Source organism: Salvelinus fontinalis, chromosome 34 (assembly GCF_029448725.1).
Source record: "Salvelinus fontinalis isolate EN_2023a chromosome 34, ASM2944872v1, whole genome shotgun sequence".
NCBI classification, from domain to species: domain Eukaryota; kingdom Metazoa; phylum Chordata; class Actinopteri; order Salmoniformes; family Salmonidae; genus Salvelinus; species Salvelinus fontinalis.
The window spans coordinates 5838579-5852485 of record NC_074698.1 but is presented as its reverse complement, the minus strand read 5'-3'; the positions used below and the strand labels follow the sequence as shown (position 1 = coordinate 5852485).

The following is a 13907-nucleotide window of genomic DNA, read 5'->3' as shown; positions in this document are numbered from 1 at the left end:
CTGGCTATAATGTCTTGGTTAGTTGGTCCAATACAATAGACCATAATTCCTTTCTCTCTGGTCTGTCCCATCATTCCATTGAAATCCATAGAAAGTTAACCACTAGCAGGGACGTGTTTTGTTGTGCTCAAATCATTTCTCACCCTCCGCGACTCATTTGGAAAGTTTCTTATGACACCTGGCCTAGCTCAGCCCTACTGCATAGGGCTGAGCTATGGCACAAATTAGCCTAAACCCTGCTGTTACCTCTGAGTTTGAATGCAGTCCATGCTGCTCTCGTTCACATGGAAACATGAGCGCAGGATGCTACGTTGACATCTACTAATTCCCAATATTCTCCTATCCTATTCTGTGAGTGCGCCATGTTCAATCACCTCATCGATCTCCATAAGTACATTAGTGACATCATTTCAGTTAATGATCACCCGCCATCCTCCAGTGATCAGTCTGTATTGATTGATGATTATTCATATTAGATCATCTACCCTATGGAGTTCGTTAACTGCTGAGTGTAGCCACTTGCAGAGGATGAGGTGATTCAGCGAGACACATTTTTTTTATTTAATTTTTTATTTCACCTTTATTTAACCAGGTAGGCCAGTTGAGAACAAGTTGTCATTTAAACTGCGACCCGGCCAAGATAAAGCAAAGCAGTGCGACAAAAACAACAACACAGAGTTACACATAAACAAACGTACAGTTAATAACACAATAGAAAAATCTATGTACAATGTGTGCAAATGTAGAAGAGTAGGGATGTGAGGCAATAAATAAGCCATAGAGGCGAAATAATTACAATTTACCATTAACACTGGAGTGATAGATGTGCAGATGATGATGTGCAAGTAGAGATACTGGGGTGCAAAAGAGCAAAACATAAATAAATAACAATATGGGGATGAAGTAGTTGGGTGTGCTATTTACAGATGGGCTGTGTACAGGTACAGTGATCGGTAAGCTGCTCTGACAGCTGATGCTTAAAGTTAGAGAGGGAGATATAAGTTTCAGTCATTGGCAGCAGAGAACTGGAAATGGTGTGTGCGCTTGTATAGGTAGGCTAGATCTCTAGGAATATCTCGAAATGATCATTCCAAGTAATTTAGGATTTTAGGAGGCCCGAATGTTTAAAGTGAGACACCCCACTCAACAGAAGTTTGACCCACATATGTATAGACCTGTAGGGCACTTCCTGCTGTGCGCAGTATGTAAACTCAGATTTACTAAAGAATTTAGATCCCTGAGCTCCCGGCCATACTAAACCCTCTAACTCAGCAAATACCTTATAGAAAGATAAGGGAGTGCTGCTTGGTTATAGAGTCTGTAGAGGTACGCGGGGAGAGGAGGGAGCAGACGGCATTAAGGAGTTGTGAGAGAGGGAGATACCGTACAAACTGCAGAGGTTTTGCAGTTTGACTCAGCAGATATTGTTCTCAGAGAGAAATCTGGTTGATGGGGAGAGAGAGGGCACAGAGAAATGGCAGTTGGGGCAAAGAAAGAGGTGGGTAATATTCTGTAAAGTCAGAAAAGGAAAGCATACAGTTGCGTCTGTAAAGGGAGCAAGTGAAGATATTGCTTGTAAAGGCTTTACATATAAAAGACGTCTAGTATACGTCTATCCCTTATAAACAATATCTTCTCTGAGTATGGTTACATGCACACAATAATGTGATTATTGTGGATAGTCAGATTAATATAATAGTTTGTTTAAAATGTTTACATGCTTTGCAAGAAGAACAATTTTCCTAATAATCCGGTTTACATGGATACATCTGAAATCAGGCTACCTGATGGCACTTTGATAAATGCAAAAAATCACCAATCAAAATAAATGTTCTGCCACATGTTATTTTTTGGAAGAATATTTGATTCTTCTCAAAAAGTTTGTATGTGAAAACTACACTGAACAAAAATATCAACGTAGCATATAAGGTGTTGGTCCCATGTTTCATGAGCTGAAATAAAAGATCCCAGAAATGTTCTATGTGCACAAAAAGCTTATTTCTCTCTAATTTTGTACACAAATTCGTTTACCTCCCTGTTGGTGAGCATCCTTTGCCAAGATAATCCATCCACCTGACAGGTGTGGCATATCAAGAAGCAGATTAAGCAGCATGAGCATTACCTTGTGCTGGCCACTCAAAAATCTGTCAATTGTTTTTGGCACACAACAGAATGCCACAGATGTCAACATTTTTGAGGGAGCATGCAATTGGCTTGCTGACTGCAGGAAAGTCCACCAGAGCTGTTGCCAGAGAATTTCATTTGAATTTCTCTACTATAAACCGCCTTCAATGTCGTTTTTAGAGAATTTGGCAGTAGGTCCAACCGGCCTCACAACCACAGACCACGTGTAACCACGCCAGCCCAGAACCTACACATCCAGCTTCTTCACCTGCGAAATCATCTGAAACCAGCCACCCGGGCAACTGATGAAACTGTAGGTTGCACAACTGAAGAATTTCTGCACAAACTGTCAGAAACTGTCTCAGGGAAGCTCATCTGCGTGCCTGTCGTCCTTACCAGGGTCTTGACCTGACTGCAGTTCTGCGTTGTAACCCGACTTCAGTGGGCAAATGCTCACATTCGATGACCACTGGCACGCTGGAGAAGTGTTCTCTTCGCAGATGAATCCCGGTTTCAACTGTACCGGGCAGATGGCAGTGCTAAAGAGGTAGGCTCGCTCGGCTGGCGCTAGCACATGCATATGAAAATACACAGCTGGAACGCCAATGAAAGTGTTTATATGTGCTCATACTTTCAAAGATTGCTTAGAAAACCAGATGTTTTAACCGGCGTATAATTACTTCAATGTTGACCTTACGCCGACTAAGACTAGCAGAGTAAGGTGTTTACATGACTATTGCGTAATCTGCCTACTGACATACACAGTAATAATGTCATATTAAACTGATTATGTAAATGTACTCCCTGTGAGGAATAAGAAACTCCAGTAGCAAAAAGTACCCTGAACTGAACCAGCTACTCTCTTTAAAACCGTTCATATTGCCTTTCATCATGCAGTGCCGTGTTGCTGTGGAATAAACATGTTCTTTTCAAGCCAATGTCTTATATGGAATACTAGAGTGTATAATTAAGCCTTCGTCTTCACAGGTGGGAGTAGAACAAAGTTAACCTCAAGACACTGATCTAAGGCCAGTTTTACATTTTATATCCTAGTTAAGGTTAACATTGGAGGAGGGCAAGCTGATTCTAGATGACCTAGGCTGTGACTAGACTTGACAGTAATGCAGTTTTTCTATTCTGATCATGGAATTCCAAACACATCATGCGTTTACACCTACATGTACAGTTGAAGTCGGACATTTACATACAGCACTTCGAGATATTAGCTGATGTACGAAGGGCTATATAAAATATAAAATAAACTTGATTGATACACCTTAGCCAAATACATATAAACTCAGTTTTTCACAATTCCTGACATTTAATCCTAGTAAAACTTAGGTCAGTTAGGATCACCACTTTATTTTAAGAATGTGAATTGTCAGAATAATAGCAAAGAGAATGATTTATTTATTTCATCACATTCCCAGTGGGTCAGAAGTTTACATACAGTCAATTAGTATTTGGTAGCATTGCCTTTAAATTGTTTAACTTGGGTCAAACATTTCGGGTAGCCTTCCACAACCTTCCCACAATAAGTTGGGTGAATTTTGGCCCATTCCTCCTGACAGAGTTGGTGTAACTGAGTCAGGTTTATAGGCCTCCTTGCTCGCATACGCTTTTTCTGCCAACAAATGTTCTATAGGATTGAGGTCAGGGCTTTGTGATGGCCACTCCAATACCTTGACTTTGTTGTCCTTAAGCCATTTTTGTCACAACTTTGGAAGTATGCTTGGGTCATTGTCCATTTGGAAAACCCATTTGCGACCAAGCTTTAACTTCCTAACTGATGTCTTGAGATGTTGCTTCAATTTATCCACATAATTTTCCTACCTCATGATGCCATCTATTTTGTGAAGTGTACAAGTCCCTCCTGCAGCAAAGCACCCCCACAACATGAGGCTGCCATCCCCGTGCTTCACGGTTGGGATGGTGTGCTTCGGCTTGCAAGCATCCCCCTTTTTCCTCCAAAAATAACGATGGTCATTATGGCCAAACAGTTCTATTTTTGTTTCATCAGACCAGAGGACATTTCTCAAAAAAGTACGATATTTGGTCCCTATGTGCAGTTGCAAACCATAGTCTGGCTTTTTATTGCGGTTTTGGAGCAGTGGCTTCTTCCTTGCTGAGCAGCCTTTCAGGTTATGTCGATATAGGAGTCGTTTTACTGTGGATATAGATACTTGTGTACCTGTTTCCTCCAGCATCTTCACAAGGTCCCTTGCTGTTGTTCTGAGATTGATTTGCACTTTTCACACCAAAATACGTTCATCTCTAGGAGACAGAACGCGTCTCCTCCCTGGGCAGTATGACGGCTGTGTGGTCCCATGATGTTTATACTTGCGTACTTTTGTTTGTACAGATGAACGTGGTACCTTCAGGCGTTTGGAAATTGCTCCCAAGGATGAACCAGACTTGTGGAGGTCTACAATATTTTTTCTGAGGTCTTGGCTGATTTCTTTTGATTTTCCCATGATGTCAAGCAAAGAGATACTGAGTTTGAAGGTAGGCCTTGAAATACATTAAGTACACAGGTACACCTCCAATTGACTCAAATAATGTCAATTGGCCTATCAGAAGCTTCTAAAGCCATGACATAATTTTCTGGAATTTTCCAAGCTGTTTAAATGCACAGTCAACTTAGTCAACTTCTGACCCACTGGAATTGTAATACTGTGAATTATAAGTGTGTAACGGCGGCCTTCCCTCTCTTCACTAGAAGAGGGGGTGAAACAGGGATCGGACCAACATGCAGCGTAGCCAGTGCTCAACATGTTTAATTTACAAAAACTACAGTGAACACTAAACAAATACAAAATAACAAAAGTGGCAAACCGATACAGACCTATCTGGTGCAGAATACAAACACAGAGACAGGAAACAACCACCCACAATCCCCAACACAAAACAAGCCACCTATATATGATTCTCAATCAGGGACAACGATTGACAGCTGTCTCTGATTGAGAACCATATTAGGCTGAACACAGAAACAGACGAACTAGACACACAACATAGAATTCCCACCCAGCTCACGTCCTGACCAACACTAAACAAGCAAAACACATAAGAACTCTGGTCAGGACGTTACAAAGTGAAATAATCTGTCTGTAAAAAAATTGTTGCCAAAACTATAGTTTGTTAACAAGAAATTTGTGGAGTGGTTGAAAAACGAGTTTTAATGACTCCAACCTAAGTGTATGTAAACTTCCTACTTCAAATGTAAATGTGTCCACGATGTCCACATTGTGTCCGGATTCCCTTTTCCCATGCTATATTCAAATGCCCAATATGCATTCTGCAAATGGTGGAATAGGCTAAATATGAAAATAACACAACACCAACTTGTAGCTAGCTAATTACTGTAACTAACTAGCCAGCTAACCCCTGTAGCTAGCTAGCAAGCAAAGCTAAAAGGATTGCAAACACATGCCTTTACATGCTTGGAACGTATTTCCTCAAACATTTTAAAGGTGTCTCTTGTTCCCAAAGCACACGTTTTCTGGAGACTTGTGGGCAGAGTCTTGATGACGTCACCCATGGTATGCGCTAGACTGAGGAGAAATTGGCACACAATATATCCCTGACCACCACCTGAGGTGGACAGCCAGATCTGAACGATGTCAGACTACAATGCGACCTGTCTTGTCAATGCAATCTTTGTATTCTGATAGAAGAAGTTGCATGTACAGTGCATTCGGAAAGTATTCAGCCTTATTCTAAAGGATTAAATAAAACATTTTCCTCATCAATTTACACACAATACCCGAAAAAAGGTTTTTAGAAATGTTTTCAAATTGTAAAAAATAAATAAAAAACAGAAATACCTTATTTACATAAATATTCGGACCCTTTCCCATGAGACTCGAAATTGAGCTCAGGTGCATCCTGTTTCCTAGAGATGTTTTTACAACTTGATTGGCGTCCACCTGTGGTAAATTAAATTGATTGGACATGATTTGTAAAGGCACACACCTATCTATATGAGGTCCCACAGTTGACTGTGCATGTCAGAGCAAAACCAAGCAATGAGGTCGAAGGAATTGTCCGTAGAGCTCAGAGACAGGATTGTGTCGAGGCATAGATCTGGGGAAGGGTATCAAAACATTTCTGCAGCATTGAATGTCCCCCAAAACACAGTGGCCTCCATCATTCTTAAATGGAAGAAATTTGGAACCACAGACTCTTCCTAGACCTGGCCTGAGCAAATGGTGGAGAAGGGCCTTGGTCAGGGTGGTGACCAAGAATCGTATGGTCACACTGTCAGAGCTCTAGAGTTTCTCTGTGGAGATGGGAGAACCTTCCAGAAGGACAACCATCTCTGCAGCACTCCACCAATAAGGCCTTTATGGTAGAGTGGCCAGACTGAAGCCACTCCTCAGTAAAAGGCACATGACAGCCCACTTGTATTTTGTCAAAAGGCACCTAAAGACTCTCAGTCCATGAGAAACCAGATTGTCTGGTCTGATGAATTCAAGATTAAACTCTTTGGCCAGAATGCCAAGCGTCACGTCTGGAGGAAACCTGGCACCATCCCTACGGTGATGCATGGTGGTGGCAGCATCATGCTGTGGGGATGTTTTTCATCGGCAGGGACTGGGAGACTAGTCAGAATCGAGGGAAAGATGAACGGAGCAAAGTACAGAGAGATCCTTGATGAAAAACTGCTCAAGAGCGCTCAGGACCTCAGACTGGGGTGAAGGTTCACTTTCCAACAGGACAACTGCCCTAAGCACACAGCCAAGACAACACAGGACTGGCTTCTGGACAAGTCTCTGAATGTCCTTGAGTGGCCCAGCCAGAGCCCAGACTTGAACCCAATCGAACATCGCTGGAGAGACCTGAAAATAGCTGTGCATCCAACCATCCAACCTGACAGAGCTTGAGAGGATCTGCAGAGAAGAATGGGAGAAACTCCCCAAATACAGGTGTGCCAAGCGTGTAGCATCATACCCAAGAAGATTTGATGCTGTTAATTGTTGCCAAAGATGCTTCAACAAAGTACTGAGTAAAGGGTCTGAATTCTTATGTAAATGTGATATATAAATATTTTTTTATACATGTGCAAAACAATGTTATGTGTAGATTGACGAGGAACACGTTCCCTCAAAACTTGAGACATCTGTGGCATTGTGTTGTGTGACAAAACTGCAACTTTTAAAGTGGCCTTTGATTGTCCCCAGCACAAGGTGCACCTGTTTAATGATCATGCTGTTCAATCAGCTTCTTGACATGCCACACTTGTCAGGTGGATGGATTATCTAGGCAATGGAGAAATGCTCACTAACAGGGATGTAAGCAAATTTGTGCACAAAATGTGAGAGAAAAAAGCTTGTTGTGCATATGGAACATTTCTGAGATCTTTTATTTCAGCTCATGAAACATGGGACCAACATTTTACACTTTAAACTGGAACTTTTTACTCATGTAGTCGCACCGACGCATCTTTTTCTGTTCTTTGCTGTAAAATGTACAATGAAGTTATTGTATTCCTTTGGGCACTTACAGATTGATTACCAGGGCTGTGAACAAACTCAGCAGTGGATTAATTGAACTATCAGAGCATTGGAATATTCGCTTAATACTGCAAAAAATAGTCGTTTTAAGTGTTTTTGAGGAAGTTTGGGCTTGTAGTGCATTGCATTGCTAACATCCTTTTGGCTGTTTACATTCATGAATTTTGACAAAGTTGGAAGGACAAAAGCAGAACTCTGCACAGCACCCATGCTCCAAACTCATTTGCAGCTCAATGTGATGGTTTCTCTCGAGCTCAGTGTGATGGTTTCTCTAGAATACACAAGGTGCTAACTCGTCGCCGTGGCAGAAGTAACTAATGGATTCTTGTGGATTCTGTCACCATGGCCTTCAGACAACTCAGGTAATGGTAATTCGACTCAAATATAAATTTGACCTGATCTATCCCTTTAAGTGACATTTGAGCTGCTGTCAGGGTGATGGTGACAGAAGGGTGTTGTAAACACTTGAATTATTTAGGTTGGGAGGACAAAAGCAGAACTCTGCACAGCGTCCACTCTCCAAACTCATTTGCAGCTCAGTGTGATGGTTTCTCTGGAGCTCAGTGTGGTGGTTGTGTCTCCACTGGAAATACGTAGGTCAGCCTGACCTATCAAAGTACAACGTGTTACTGTCAGTCACCAAACAAGGGATCACTACTTAACATGCAGTCAGCTCCTCACAGGTCTAGGAACAGTGGGTGAATAGAGCAACTGGGAGGGCACAACAACAGGAGCAGCACTAGCACCTTTTCAAAGGTCTGAGAACAGTGGGAGAGTGTCAGTGAGCTTAGAATAACAGCAGCAGCAGCACCTTTTCACAGGTCTAGGGACAGTGGGAGAGCATTGTGGAGGGAACAACAGGGCCATCCCTGGGCATAAGCGGCATTAGGTTCCCACACTTTTTTTTGGGGGGGGGGGGGGGGGACTCAGTCGGGGTCTCAACTTACTATTCAGAGTAAGAATAGTAGAATACACAAGGTGCAATTTCTAAATTTGGTTTTGCATCAGCAGTTTTTCTCTTGTGATGTTAGTCACTGATGGTCACTCAATTAGCCCATGTCAGCTAAGATTTTTTTGATTGGTAAGTTAGTCAAGCCAGCTATCTAAACGTGTATTGATCATGGTCGAATTATCGACTGGTCATGTAGGGCACATGCCCAGGGGCCCTGACCTCCAGGGGGCCCCCATTGATTTTGTTAGTCACTCTCTCTCAGATAGCATTACATGGCTTAAGTCATGGCAAAATGTGTAGAATTGCAGGAAATGTGTTGTAGAACTGCACACTTTTATCTCCTCCCAATGTTAAAATGAGCATAATTGAATGAAATTAGTTATCAAATGGAAAAATTTACTCTACACTCCATGGGAAAATGTGTAGAATTGCAGGAAATTAACTCTTAAAACATTTTTTTTCACTGCACCGTCAAGAGTTGGGCCACTAAAATGATTTCCTGCAAGGTGGAGGGGAAACAATTTTTCACTTAAGGCCCCCAAAAGCGTAGTGCTTGCCCTGGGGAGCAACAACATAGAAATAGAATTAACAACAGCAACAGCAGTAGCTTTTCACAGGTCTGAGATCAGTAGCACAGGTATGAGGGGAAGGAAAGTTGGGAACACTGTCCGGGTTTGTAATTGGAGGGCGACCGGCGGGGGGGAGGGACGGTGTCATCAGATCCACTCCAGGAGTTTGGCAAACATGGCGTGTCTGCTGCCGAATGTGATGCCAAATAAACGGCCGCTGCTTTCATCTGCATGGCCCGGTGTGTATAGCGATTAGAGAGTTAGAGAGAGAGACTGTCATCTCATTATCAGATCCCGGAGATGAGTCAGTCATGGAGAGACGGGGTGACCGTTGACCTTGTCTGCACCCACACACACACACACTCACTATCAGTCACCCACACACATTTTGATCCACAGTGTAGTATAAGTACCAAGGACCCGTGAGTCAGTCATCAATACATTTGTGTGTCATCAACATCAATACGTCTTACACACACACAAACACATCACACACAACCTGTTGCCCTACGACTTACAAACGCACACACAAACGCAGACTGCCAAACTTGCACAGACCCTTGAGGTCAAATAGAAGAAGGCAGATCTGCTGGTGTGTCATTGTTCAGCTGTGCGCCGTCCAAAAACATCCTTCCTGCGCCTGAGAGCCCTGGCAACAGCAGCCTTGATGTACTGTGTGTGTGAGTGAAAGAGAGAAATTGATATGTGAGATGAATACAAGAGAGAAGTAGAAACATACAAGGAGAGAAGCCAAGAATTATTGAGAAAGCAAGCAGGGGACTTGTAAAGGTGAAATAAAGAATGGGATATAGAGAAAAGGAAAGAGAAAAAGAGATTATATGAATATAATCATGACCTTCACTGGGACAATGGACAGAAAACAGGAATTTCCTCTCTTCTGCTCTTTCCTGCCCTGGTTATTTCTGTCCTTGACCTATGAGGATACACACGTATACCCACACACACACTCTTCAAAGCAACTGACCAAGATTAAACCCAGCAGTACGTGTGTATAGCCTACTTTAAGTAGTATCACAGTTGTATTCTAATGTAAAAGGAAATAAAAAATATCCTTCTCTTTCTAAATCAGAGAGCAGGGTTAACAGAGGAGATTTCACCCTTTGAAGCAAACCAAAGCCTTCAGATAAACTGAATGAACATTTATGAAGAAGGTTCATCTAAGAGAAATATGCTAACAGTGTATTATTTCATTATGTCAAGGCAGTTCTGTAAAAAGCCATTTTTAAATTCCACCAGTGTTTTTAAGTACTTTTTAATGAACTAAATATTATCCCTGGCCACCGTTGACTAGACCAACTGGCTCTTGGGGCTTGTGTGTGTGTGCGTGTGTGTGTGTGCGTGTGTGCGTGCATCGACATGAGACACTCCATGGCCAGTTTGATTAATGACTTGGTGGGAAACAGGCTCCGTGGCATCATAACAACAACAATTAAAAAAGCTATTTCCCAGAAGCCTTGTGTGTGTCCCAACGACAGTGAGAGAATGGTGGAGTTTTTTTAATTTTTAAATCTTCTCCAGAATAAATGGAGAACGAGAGAGGGAGAGAGAAAGAGACTTTAGAGAGGAACAGAGGTTTGGAAAGAGGAAAAAGGGAGAAAAAAAAAATTTGAAGGAAAAGTTGAGTTTTTTTTAACAGAGGGTTGAAGGAACGATTGAGAAAATTCAACATAGAGAGTTTAATGGTGTGGCTGAAAATGAGCAAAGAGATTAGGTGTCCTTGGAGAGAGAACATGAGGGATGGATTGAAGAAACAGAGATAGGAAAAAGAGGTTGCGAGAAAAAAGGCGCGTCCGTAGAGATTGCATAAACAAACTTTAAGAATGACGGCTTCTGTCAAAAACACCCTTGTGCTGAAGAGAATTGTCAGTTTGTCTTAGTGGAGGTTTCTAAATGTTTTATATCGAGAACTAACATTCAGGTTTTTTTCTCTCAAGGTGCCGCTGAGGTGAACATCGAACGGTCAACTTGATAAAATGGCTCTCTGAAAGCCTGTTATGACAGTCCAACTGTCCAAATCTGCTTTTTATGACTTATGCTTCTGTTTTCATGTCACCCTGCCATTTTGTGTCAGACAGACAGGCTGCATTATCTCTAAGTGTGGGTGCGGATCGAGGCCCTCACTCAGTAGCATTGGCTCTATGGGTGATTGTGTGGTTGGTGTGGAAACTGGAGGTCTTTCATCTACCTGTCAGTCACGCGGAACACTTCATTACGTTGTGAAGGGGTTGATGATGAAATGTATGAGCCGTTTTCCATGCCTGGAGAGAAGCAGTTACGCTTTGCTCATTTGTTTTGTTCTCCGTCTGCCTTCCAGTCAGTTTAAGCTCAGTTAAAGAGAGTGTATCTGTCATCATTTGTTAGCTATTTCTCATTCGGAATGGAGAAAATGTGGTTTATATACAGGCTAGCATAATGAGTTTTAGATATCTCGCTTCGAACAAGATTAGTATCAGATGCACATACAGTTGAAGTCGGAAGTTTTACATACACCTTAGCCAAATACATTTAAACTCAGTTTTTCACAATTCCTGACATTTAATCCTAGTAAAAATTCCCTGTTTTACGTCAGTTAGGATCACCAGTACATGATAGTAGAGAGAATGATTTATTTCAGCTTTTATTTCTTTCATCACATTCCCAGTGGGTCAGAAGTTTACATACACTCAATTAGTATTGGGTAGCATTGCCTTTTAAATTGTTTAACTTGGGTCAAACGTTTCAGGTAGCCTTCCACAAGCTTCCCACAATAAGTTGGATGAATTTTGGCTCATTCCTCCTGACAGAGCTGGTGTAACTGAGTCAGGTTTGTAGGCCTCCTTGCTCGCACACGCTTTTTCAGTTCTGCAAAACACATTTTCTATAGGATTGAGGTAAGGGCTTTGTCATGGCCACTCCAATACCTTGACTTTGTTGTTCTTAAGCCATTTTACTTTGGAAGTATGCTTGGGGTCATTGTCCATTTTGAAGACCCATTTGCGACCAAGCTTTAACTTCCTGACATCAGTGATGATGATGTCAATTAGCCTATCAGAAGCTTCTAAAGCCATGACATAATTTTATGGAATTTTCCAAGCTGTTTGAAGGCACAGTCAACATAGTGTATGTAAACTTCTGACCCACTGGAATTGTGATACTGTGAATTATAAGTGAAATAATCTGTCTGTAAGCAATTGTTGGAAAAATGACTTGTGTCATGCACAAAGTAGATGTCCTAACCGACTTGCCAAAACTATAGTTTGTTAACAAGAAATTTTTGGAGTGGTTGAAAAACGAGTTTTCATGACTCCAACCTAAGTGTATGTAAACTTCTGACTTCAACTGTACATGGACAGTGGACATACACCACACACACGCACACACAGACACACTCATATTGCGCTCCACATAACCACACATTCCAAGTAGCCTAGATCACTCACTCATGCATTTATCACTTTGTTTTATATGCTGCTCAGTAAGTGGTTAGCAAATAGATCTGAGCTATTTGGCAGAATGGCCAATTCAGACATTGATTAGCTCAGAGGATAGAAGAAAAACAAGATTTCCCACCCAAAATTAGGGTCAATAATTGATTAAGCTCCTTCCAGCGAGTACTTTGCAGCTATTTACATCAGCGACAAACATGCAGAAAAGCTCTCTGATGTCTCTTGGGGAATTTTTGTCACAAACAGCAGGGTACAATGCTCTTTCCCGTAATGCAGTTGGATTATTTCTCTGCAACACCACCGCCAGCCTCCTCCCTCTGTCGCTCATCTCCACCATTGGCCTAATTATAGTCATGAATTAAGCATTGTTCTGCGAACGGAAAGGAGAAACCTTTTCAGGGAGTAACGCTCACCACTTCTTAAATGTCACCGTCTCTCTTCCCCCCCCCACCCGCCCTGCAGTAGTTGGGACGGGCTGTACCGTAGGGACGGGATATGGAGTCTGTCCCATTTACGCCACTCTCAGTCCATACTGTCGTGCTGCACAAACTTTGTTAGATTTTATGGGCACGCACAAACTTAGTTTGATTTTATGGGGACACTTAATATTATATTAACATTAATGTGACATTTTACATGGTTTGGAGTATCTAGTTTAGTTGTGCCTCACTTACATGGGAGCATTGGACTCAATGAAAGAAATCAACAGCCAAAGGCGTTTTATGAACTTTTCAGTTGTTACCGGGCAGATAATCGCCTAGTTGTTTATACAACGAGTTATTACAGTAGATGCTCCATTGTTTGTACTAGAGCTATCCCGCAGCAATAAGGGCATTGCAATGTATAGTTGCTCTGGATGCATTCGTTTTTGTTTTTCTTCAGATTTATTAGCTCTCTGATGGTCGTTTTCCATTTATGACATTTAGCAGAAGCCCTTATCCAGAGCGACTTACAGTAGTGACACCAACCCACAACCCTGGCGCTGCAAGGGCCATGATTCCTGGTCTAATGTTCTCTCTTTCTCTTACTTCCTTTCTTCCAGAAAGTTCTCTCCAAAGGCCAGTTTTGAGAGTGGACAGTGATGATATCCATGCAAAGTAAGTATTTTGTTAAAGAGTCGCTGGCTTCGTTTAATCTGCTAAGAATCATTCTTGATGAACCAATGTTTGGAGCACGGTGTTGCTGTACCCTAGAAACACACGAGCAACCGTCCACTCAGTGTCCCTTCAGAGTGGCTGAGCATAAATATAGTGTCTGAATATGGTGCAGAGGGAGACAACTGACCACTTGCTCTCAGTCA

General features: G+C 42.0%; 1 protein-coding gene across 2 annotated transcripts in view; it reads left to right on the top strand.

Annotated features, from left to right (window-relative positions):
- The window catches only part of LOC129832926 (junction plakoglobin-like), a 71828-nt gene that overhangs the window by 34796 nt on the left and 23125 nt on the right, over positions 1–13907 (top strand). For both annotated transcript variants that reach the window (XM_055897059.1, XM_055897060.1), the window contains exon 2: positions 13650–13704. In XM_055897059.1, the coding sequence (XP_055753034.1) occupies positions 13689–13704 (16 nt within the window). In that variant the 5' untranslated portion in view covers positions 13650–13688. The remainder of the gene's footprint in view (positions 1–13649; positions 13705–13907) is intronic.